The 10,626-nt window shown below is 33.4% G+C and overlaps 1 protein-coding gene across 1 annotated transcript; it reads right to left on the reverse strand.

Annotated features, from left to right (window-relative positions):
* Positions 1-647: 647 nt before the first annotated feature.
* Positions 648-6,512, reverse strand: LOC104115826 (cholesterol 22-monohydroxylase CYP90B51). The gene is made up of 8 exons (XM_009626555.4): positions 6,125-6,512; positions 5,723-6,047; positions 5,475-5,627; positions 5,138-5,374; positions 4,948-5,040; positions 4,402-4,480; positions 4,163-4,269; positions 648-1,312 (listed from the first exon to the last, which is right to left on the reverse strand). The coding sequence occupies exons 1-8, from the start codon at positions 6,325-6,327 to the stop codon at positions 1,040-1,042; spliced, it is 1,470 nt and encodes a 489-aa protein (XP_009624850.1). The 5' UTR covers positions 6,328-6,512; the 3' UTR covers positions 648-1,039.
* Positions 6,513-10,626: the final 4,114 nt, after the last annotated feature.

The raw sequence follows: 10,626 nt of genomic DNA on the forward strand, positions 1-10,626 counted from the left end.
ACATTTTTTTCCTTCTAAAAGCTTGCTCAAACACTTCAATTTTTGGAAAAAAAAATACTTTTAACCCCCAAAAAGCTTGACCAAACGACTACGATTCATAGCATGCAAATATATATAGTTGGTGCTTATTCATCATCCCAAGTACTGTTTGGTTTTTCAACTCGGTCCATGCTTATTTAAAGCGATACTGGAAAATAAATAACCAATAATAATTGTATAAATTATTCTTCTGTTACACATATACCGTAACCAATGCTTACGTATATACTTTCCATGCAATTTTTAATTTCCCTCGAGACGTGACTCATCAGCACAAATTAATTGAAATTCGGCCATGCAACGGTGACTTAAATATATACAGAAAAACTTAATTCCACGATTTACGAGCATCATTGTATAAATAAGAAATTCGCAGCAAGGTCAAGAAGAGAAGATTCGTAAGGTAAAATGGAGATTAATTAGGATATGCTGTATTTAAGTACTCAGAAAATTATGTATTAAGAGAATAATTTAATTGAATTTTGGCCATGCAATGGTGTGTTATATTAAAAAATTTCATCCACTAACTATGAGCATGATTTTAATAAAGAAGTTCGCAGCAACATAAAACAAAAAAGATCGCAGCAAAGTCCAAAACAGAAGAAAGGTAAAATGGAAAATAGAATATTTTGTTGTATTTAATTACACAGAAAATTATGTACTAACACAGTAAGAAAAAGAAAAGAAAAAGCAGACAAGAAAAAGAAATAAAACATAAAAAAGAGAACAAAAAACTATAGCAGCTTCACTTCCCTAGATAAGTAGCTAGATTTACAAACTGCGGTTTAATTAATTTGACCAGTTCAAGTACCATCCTCTCTTTTGTAATACATGAACCAAAAGGCGATTTTCTTTATAATTTCCTTCTGTTTCTAGTTCTGAATAGAAATTTCAGATGCATGTATTAGAGGCTGAGGTAGAGCCTAACGTCTCTTTTGTTCAGCTTTTTTTTCCCCCTTTGTTATAGAGTACTTGTATATATGTTACCCTAGACGTTGTTTTACAATGAAGAGTGATCATTTGTTTGGATTCTGATAGGGAGGCCATTGGGGAAATCAACGTAAGGGAAGGCAAAAGCCTGATCAGAAGCAGCTAATTGCCAGTGGAAATTGAGGACAAGATAGTGGATGAAAATGGCCATCTCAAGTTTGGCCAATTCAGATCCTGTACATAACCGTGGTCCTCCCCCAAATGGCATGAAATTATTACTACTTTTCGTTGTGCTGCTCGTGCCTGTGCTTCCTCCGTTTGCTGAAGGCGACCCTTGTTGATTCTGCATTAACAATATAATTAAACACACCACTCAGCCAACAACTGATGCAAATTTTGCCTCATAAATAACTCCCATATTAATGTAGGACTGGATCTTGAGGACTTTATATAAGTTTACCCAATATTTACATACTCAATTTATTTTTAGCTATTCCATATTCGGTATCCACTTGCCCAATTAATTAATCGGGATTCCATTGCATGAAAGCGCTCCCATCACTAATTGTTTTCCATTTGTAGGGCTCGTAACCCTGTTTAAGGATGGAAGATCTCGTCCATCCCATCATATCTCTTCTATAATACATACTCGGGCCACTTTAACTAATTCTAGCAAAATCTTCACTCTTTTTTTTGGATTATAAATTTATACACTTGATTACTGTAGTTAATTTATTTAATTAACTGACTGTAAATATGAGTATTTTTATGCTAACTATTGGACTCTTTAGCAATAGAAATCAACAACATCAATGAGTGTCCTTTCGTCCTCTCAGCTGTTATCGTCATTATCGAGGCTGCACATTGGGTGGTATATCCCCCACTAGACAAGTCAGATTACAGAAGAAGATTGGAGTGGACATGCAATTGCATGAATATCTGCTTTTGATTCTGTAGTACATTGAGATCCCGCGGAACTAGTACTGCTGCACCAAGCAGTCAATGCACTTGATGTCTTTAAGGAATTATTTTGTATGATGTTTTTGTCCAAAGAAAATCATTATTTGGTACCTCCTCAATTGCTACACTATGCTAGCTATTCTTACCACAGGCGGAGTTAGGAAAAATTTTAAAAGTGAAAATTCATATTAAACTATACGGAGTATACAATATTTATACAATATAATTTTCTTACAAAGACAATTTAATAAAACTTCTTCGTTATATGTAATTTTGCCCCGGAACTAGCCCTTTGGATTCGGAGTTCGGCTGAACTCAGTATTTTTTGTCTAAATTAAGTATTTTTTTTATGTACAAATTATTAATTTAGAACCCAAACACTTAAAAGAATTAAAATGTTGAACCCATAAATTTCAAATTTGGGGGCTGACTCAGTCTCGGCCCCCAAAAAAGAAGATAGAATAGGAAATGAATGGAGCAGCATGGAGGTGAGCCAGCATGTAAAGCACAGGTGTACGTGCACATGAAAACCCCACAGCCACATGCGGGTTGGGGTTGGCCGAAGGCTTTTAAGTTTGTAATAACCTCGATTGGGGCCTCCCCCACGCCCACACGCATGACACCCTTCTGGGACCTTGAGCTGGTTTTGGGTTGGGGTATGGATATTTGCATAAAACAATTTCCTATTTGAGTTTTTGGATGTGTGGGCGGTTGTGGAGAAAGTGTTGGGTCAGAGTTCTAACACTCTTTTTTTTTTGGGTCTAATTATTTGGTTTCTGAAATTTAACGTCGAATTAATTCAAATTCGCATCACCTGGGATTAACTTAGTTCCTACCACATTCCTTCACGGTAAAGTACTCTCAAACATTCATATGGAGTACTCAATTCACAGCTTTTAAGTGGGGTACTTCTCCGTACAGTATGCAACATCTGTGCAAGAATTTGATCATGACAGTTCATTTTTGGTTTGGGTCCCTTTCTGTGGATTATTATGATTACAAGGATAGCTAAATCCCACCATGCTTTTTTGCTTTTTTGATATTTTATACTCCCACCGTTTCAATTTGGATGGGTTAGTTTGACTCGGCATTGGGTTTAAGAAAAAAAATAAGACTTTTAAAACTTCTGGCTTAAAAGTTTAAGGGGTAAAAGTTTTGTGGGGCCATGACATTTGTGTGGTTATAAAAATTTCTCATTAATGGTAAAATAAGTAAAATAAAGAATTTAAAATTAAATTATTTTCAAATTTAAATATGCATCATTTAATTTGAAACAAAATAAAAAGAAAAATAACTCATCTAATTTGAAACGGAGAGGGTACTCTTTATCACGGGATAATCCCCAACAAATGGCCTCGATGGAATGTTCTGTTGGACTCCTCCCCCACCTACATCTTCCACCCCAACCTTGTCTTGATGCACTCCCTTATCCATTTAATTATTTTCTTCTTTTGGATACAATATGAGCCATAGTTTTTTCACCGAGCTTAAAGATGTTATTTTCAATCGTACACTACTCTATAAATACAATGCAATCTTAATATGTGCGCATTTAACTTTATGTTTTAAAATATAGAAGAACAAACAACAAAATTAAATATAGCTTAGATTCTATGGGTTCAATTTTTAAAAATTTTAACATTGAGCCCATTATATTTTAAAAGTTATGGGTTCAGAACTAACTTTCGTAACAATTTTAATAAAGTTTTACAAATATATTTATGCTCCGCGCCGATAGTAGTAGCTTCAGATCAATCTAACAGCCAAATTCTGCATCCGCCCCTTGTTGAGGATGTCATATAAGATGTCGATAATTTTGAGTAATTTTTACCTCATCAGCTACTTTTGAGTTCAAGTTAGATCAAATGTCTATTTACTTAAAAATGAGCTTACTTCGTATCCCTGTACTTACATTAAGTGCACCTAAATATGAGTACAAAATGGTTTGCTTAAAAATCGAAGTGCAATTTCTTTTAGCTTCTTGTCACTTGATCTAACGATTCTCATGCATGTGCAACCTCAAGCACAGCACTAATAAAGGTAGCAGCGTACGCATAAAAAAATTAGAACTATATGTTTAAAACAATTTACACTCTCTATGAACCTACCTACAATAAATTTTGATCCGTTTAAGTGCTTTATGTAGTAGTAGAAGATTGAAAGAGAAAAAAAGAAAGAAAAGTAAAACAATATAATAAGCACGTTAGAGGGTTTTAATGCAAAATTGACAAACCTGCCATCTCCACGGATCGAAGTGCTGAGGTCGGCCAAAAAGTGAAGGATCTAAATGCACTGCTGAAATCACCGGTAGCACTTTCCATCCACATGGAATGTCATAACCTTTTTTGTTTTCAAGTTGAAAAACCAACGCATAAACAAAAGATTGTTAAAAGGCAAACCAAATCGGATTCTAAAGCTGCAGACAGGCATTCTCATGTATAAATTTTACTATCTCTTTGAACTGTAACTTACCTTTATATCGAACATCTTTCACAGCCTTCCTGTGAAGAAACCTTACTACATTCCCGAGCCTTAAAGTCTCACTTATAACCTACAAAGTTTTTTAAAAAAAATTAAAAATGAATCAATATGAAAGTATTTTAACATGTGCTTATTTTCCACGCTACTAATCACACTTTTCTTTCAAACAGTTATACACAGTTATTTTTTAAGTGAGCTAATAGTATTAGGTCTTCCACCTCACACATGGTGGAAGTTAGTGATATACTTCAATCGTTCACTTTTGTTTATCATGTTTCGCATTTCGAGAGTCAAACTAAACAAACTTTGACCAACGTATTAACATATATTTTTTTACCATATTGATATGAGAAAAATTATAAATTATAGTACTTTCGTATAGTTTCCGAATATCTTAATTTTAATTTTAAAATTAAGAAAATCTAATCTAATTTAGCTTCAAATATTAGTTAAATTGACTTAGACTAAAAGTGAAGCACATGACAATAAGCTATTATTTATTTGACATTAGCTTTAAATTAAAGACTAGAAGCTTACACATTGGGTGAATTCCATTTTCTTATAGTCATCCCAAGTCAATTCTGTGACTCCTGACTCCTTTTTGGCTCTGGTAATCTCCAAGTGTTCTTCCTGAATTTTGTTACCAGCACAAAAAAAGTAAAGGTTGGATTTCAGGAAAATCATAATCCATTCACTAATTAAAAGTTGATTAAATCTATGAGCTTACTGTTAACTGTTGAACAGCAGCAGGACAACTTTCCAAGAAGTAAATTGCAAGAGCTATGGCTACTGATGAAGTTTCATGGCCAGCAAAGAGCAAACTTAGTAGCAAATCAAGAATTTGTTCCTTTGAAAGATTGGAATTTTTCAGAACCCAACCAAGTAGGTCACTTTCGTCTCCTTTCATTTCTGTAAGCCTCTCCTCCATTTTTCTCTCGATAAATTTAAGAATTGTCGATCGAGACTAACAGAAAATAGACAATTAAACTTAAATTCAAGTCTTGAAACTAAACACTTTAATTTCTGCTTTTACTGTAAATGATATGGTGGTATCAATATAATACCTGTAAAGCCCTTCTGTAAGCTGTTCCTGGAAAATTCAATGGAGCAGAAACTACTCCTTTCATAAATGTAATGTACTCTTTTTTCAGCTGCTCTGTCTCTGTCTTTCCAGGTTCTAAACTCATGATATGTTCTGCCATAAAGTTGAATGTAAACTGTAGAAATTCAACACGCAAAACAAGAACAATTACTGAAGTTAGAAATAACATATTGGAAAGTTTCTCTTCCTTATGGAAAACTTTTTTTTTACCTTCTTTGCTTCATCTTGAGCACAAACTACAGAATCCTCTTTCCAAGAACCAAGAACAAGCAGAGTATGCTTTTCAACCTCCCTTAAAAGTTGATTCCTGAGCCTAGCATTGCTTAAGAAATTCAGAGAAATCATCCTCATATCTCTATGCATTTGTCCAACTTGAACCAACATAGACCATTTCCCAAGAATTCCACCTATGCTTCTCGGGTAACTACACTCAAACAATCTACCTTCATTTTGCAAAATGTATCTGTTCAGCCCTGCATCTGCTGAAACTATTGTTGGCTCCCCAAACAAATTTGACTTGTAAATTTTCCCATACCTGCAAGTTTAAGTGTTCAGAACAGATTTTCAAGATTTTATTTTTTCCAAAAGAAGTTGGGCTAAGAGTTTAATTACCTTGAGATGTGATGTTGCATGAAATCTCCAATAGTAGTAGCTGAATAAGGTTTCAAATAGCCAATGGTTTCACCAAGAAAAGGCCAACCCATGTTTCCTGGTGGGAGATTTGGAAATTTCTGTTTTCTTTTGAATAGATTAAGAACAATAAGTACAGCAAAGATTAGGGGAACAAGAAAAAGAAAAAACTCCAAGTCAGACATAGATATTTTCTGTTTTCTTCTCGTATTTCTCTGGCTCACAATAGGCTCTGTTGCTGAAATAAGATAAGTAGTAACAGTAATAACAGTGTTATATAGCAGTATATGCAGCTTCAGTTATGAATCTTCCCAGCTGCTACTATAAAGGAACTTTCAGTTTTTTGAAGCTCTTTTTGGAAAGTATATTGCTTTTTATAGGCTTCTTTGTTGTCGTTTAGCATTTACGCCGTTGAGTTCCTTTACACATCAACTCTACTTTATCTGTCTATCTTCTATATATATATATATATATATATATATATATATATATATATATATATAAATATATAAAAACCAAAACTTATATACCCTTCAAAACTAAATTAAGAACCTTACCTCATACTCCCTTCGTTCGAACCTTCTTTTTTTTTTTTTTTTCCGTTCCAAAAAAAATGATCTTTTTCTAAATTTGGAAACAATTTAGCTTAAACTTTCAATTCTACCCTTATTGAGAAGTTTTTATAACCAAACAAATACTCTTGACCCCTTTCTGACTTGTTTAAGACCACAAATTCCAAAAAGTTTTATTTTTTCAAAAACTTCGTGTCCAGTCAAACATATTCACATAAATTGAAACATTGGAAGAGAGGGAGTAATATTTAAGACTTTGAATCAATTCAAATTTTACTAAAAGATTTTGTAATGGAACGCAATTGAACAATTCAAGCTTGCAAATGAAAATTTCGTGACGGAACGAGATTGAAGAATTTGTGCTTGAAAAGGAAACTTTCTACTGAGTCTCAATTTAATTAGGAATCGATTGTGTATTATACATTAACTAATTTTATACAAAATATTGCTGACTTTTCTCACTTTTCTCTTTTTAGTATTTGTGGAGTGGTGATACGTGCGTATTAGACTTTTTGAGATGTAAATAACGTGCTCTATCTTGTCCAAGCTAATCAAACGAAAGACAAGGAAAGAAAAATTTTAGTTTGATGTATTGATATCTTAAAGTATGCCAATTATTATGACACGCAACTTCATAAATTGTATTATTTAGACTCATAAATAATATAATAGTTCTACATAATCGACTAAAACAATAGCTTTTGCTTACAAATCAGTAGGCCATATTAGTAGCCATCTGATCCTCATCAAAGTAATTTGATATGTGGCATGTGAATTTAATTTTGATTTCGACGAGATCGCACATGCCTACAGCGGTAACAAGAGTTCAAGAAAAATTTGGAACAAGGCGGAAAAGAATTTTTTTTCATTAAGGTATATTTTGCTCATTGCATGATAAAATTCATATAGCCAAAGAGCTGTCGGCAGAAGTTGGATTGTGCTTCATGCGATGTCCATGTCGGGTGATTTCTTGCTACTTCTAGGAAGTTTTTTATTTCATACTTTCCTTTAAAAAACTTCTTTAATTCCAAAATCTGATTTTTCTAGAAATTGTAAGTTGATAGGATGAGAATATTTACTATGTCGACAAAAAAGTTATTACTACATACTTTCACCAATTGTTCTTTTTATTTTTCTTCTGATCCCAAAGTTCAATTTTGCTGGAGAGCCTATGTTCACAAGAAAAGATAAATCAATTTGATAAAAATTGAGTATTTTTAAGTTAACGAGTTTTATTTGACGATAAATATTTGTAATGACCCGACTTGTTATTTTGAACATTTATGCTCCTTCCAACTATTTGAAGTCTTGAATAGCTTCATATGATGTATTATGACGTGTGTGAATCGTCGTTTTTGATTTTTAGGTGTTTCGGGATTAGTTCGAAAGAATAAATTTCATGTTAGAAGCCTTAAGTTGAAAAGAGTTTGACCGGACTTTGACTTTTGAGCAAATGACTCCAAAATAGAATTTTTATAATGTCAATAGTTTCGTATGGTGATTTTAGACTTAGGCATATGTCCGGATTTGGATTTGGAAGTCCGTAGGAGAATTCGACGCATTTTGGCGAAAGTTGGAAAATGAAAGATTTTAAGAAAAATGTCGACTGAGAGTTGACCTTGATGTATCGGGCTTGGACTTCAATTCCGGAAATTTGAATAGCTTCGTTATGTCATTTACGACTTGTGTGCAAAATTTAAGGTCATTCCAGATCGATTTGTTATGTTTCGGCACAAGACCTAACTTAGAACGGGAGTATATACATATATATAAGGTGTTATATGATGCACAACCTATCAAATGAAAGATCTTCGAGTCTAGTTTCTAACACTTCAAACCGTTCGTCATTTGGATATTTTTACAAAAAGTTATGAACAAATTACCAAAGGCTCGTCATTTGGACATTTTTATAAAAAGTTATGACCAAATTACCAAAGGCTGGCAGAGGAGACTGCGGATGCAAAGCATCCGGGGCCGCATCCAAAAAAGGTGCTGGCAGTGAAGTACTGCCATAACATCCGGGGCAGCATCCAAAACCCAAAAATCTGGGCTTATAGATATAATTTCGGGGTTTATTTTTTTCACTTCATTTGGACGAATTTTGGAGCTCTTTTCCACTCTTTCAAGACCACCAACTCCTCTCTTCTTCAAGGTAAGCAATTCTCATTATCTTGATGTAAAATTTTATTATTTCTACACTAGTATTGATAAAACCTGCACATAAAATACTTAGATCTTCAAAAAATTTATTCAAGAACTCAAAGGAGGGTTTTGCAAGATTTCTTTCAAAAAGGTAATCCTACACCCTTAGACTTACATGTATGGATATATTATGAGAATATGAGTATGAATTAAGTATTAGAACTTATGGTATGGCGATTGGAAGCCATATATTCCCAATTTAAATACATGACCATTGTAGAGATTGAAAGGTGATTATTTGATAAAATTTTGTTGTTGTTGGTATATTGATAATAATCTGATTTATGTTGAAATTAGGAGCCTGTGACTATTGCCAGACTGATTATAAAATAAAATATGGGCACGAGGTGCCGTGAGTAAATAATGAAGATATTAGCACGTGAATTGTCCGTGCAGTTGTGATATGAAATATGGGCACGAGGTGCTGTGATTAAATGATAATAATATTGGCACATGAACTGTCCGTGCAGCTGTGATATGAAAAGTGGGCACGAGGTACCGAGAAAATATGATGATTTAATTATGTGCACGTGGTGCCGTGAAAATATGAAAATAGGCTGAGACCCGTATTTACAAAAAAAAAATATGAAATTGGGCTGAGACCCGTATATTTTATGATTATGAAATGAGGTGTCACATGGTGACTTTTTAATTTAAAGGAATTACATTCAAAATATGTATTTGGAAGGATTTTTATTTAGAGAGATTTATTGAAAGAATTATATTTGAAAGATAATTATTTGAGAAAACTATATTTGAAAGAGAGTTATTTGGAAGAATTATATATGAAAGATATTTATTTGAAAAACTTGAATTAATTGGGTGTACATGTATTTATTAATTCTTGAGCGATATTTATGGTATTCTTGTTGTCTTACCGTGCATATCACTGGTTGTTTCATCTTGCCCTTATCGTTATTTATTTCCTATTATTTTTTATATTATACTGCACAGACTATTAGATTAGTGAGTGTCTTGACTGTACCTCGTCTCTACTCCATTGAGGTTAGTCTTGATACTTACTGGGTACCGACCGTGGTGTACTCATACTACACTTCTGCATATTTTTGTGCAGAGCCAGGTATTGGAGATATCGGACTTGAGCAAAGTTAAAGCGGGATCGTAAGGATTCAAGGTAGAGTTGCTTGGTCGTCGCAGTCCCTTGGAGTCTTTTCATTTCATTATACTGTTAATTTTTAATCAAACAGTATTGTATATTCGGTCCTCGTGATCATTTCATGTATTCAGTTAGAGTTCGTGACTCAGTACTACCAGTCTTGGGAGGTTGTACATTCATATTTATTCCGTTGTTAGTTTTGGATACTTATTTAATTAAAAACAAAAAGGGCTCCAAAAATGTAACGAAAATTGGCTTACCTAGTTTTAGAGACCAGGTGTCATCACGACTCCTATGGTGGGATTTTGGGTCGTGACATTATTTTACTATCTTTTGTACATATTATATAATACTTGACTGGAGATATACGTGAAATGCACGCACATAGAGACTAGTTATTATAAAAGCGTGAATACAATGTCGGTTTACAAAAATAACCTTATAATATTAAACATAATAACTCATAATAAAAGGACATAACCAGAATTCTAGATATTAGCCTTATAATCCTATTAGTTTTAGGACATAATACTACATGTTAGGAATCATATATGATTACCATTAGTAATCATATTAGTATAATTACTTTCAGG

The sequence above is a fragment of the Nicotiana tomentosiformis genome, chromosome 2 (assembly GCF_000390325.3).
Source record: "Nicotiana tomentosiformis chromosome 2, ASM39032v3, whole genome shotgun sequence".
NCBI classification, from domain to species: Eukaryota; Viridiplantae; Streptophyta; class Magnoliopsida; order Solanales; family Solanaceae; genus Nicotiana; species Nicotiana tomentosiformis.

Bases quoted from the DNA above. Each gene is read 5' to 3' on its own strand.
- LOC104115826 (XM_009626555.4), bottom strand. From the start codon at position 6,327: ATGTCTGACTTGGAGTTTTTTCTTTTTCTTGTTCCCCTAATCTTTGCT. The intron at 5,628-5,722 runs GTAAAAAAAAAG...GAATTTCTACAG, and splicing joins CTCAAGATGAAGCAAAGAAG to TTTACATTCAACTTTATGGC. The intron at 5,041-5,137 runs GTAAGCTCATAG...AACAAAATTCAG, and splicing joins CTGCTGTTCAACAGTTAACA to GAAGAACACTTGGAGATTAC.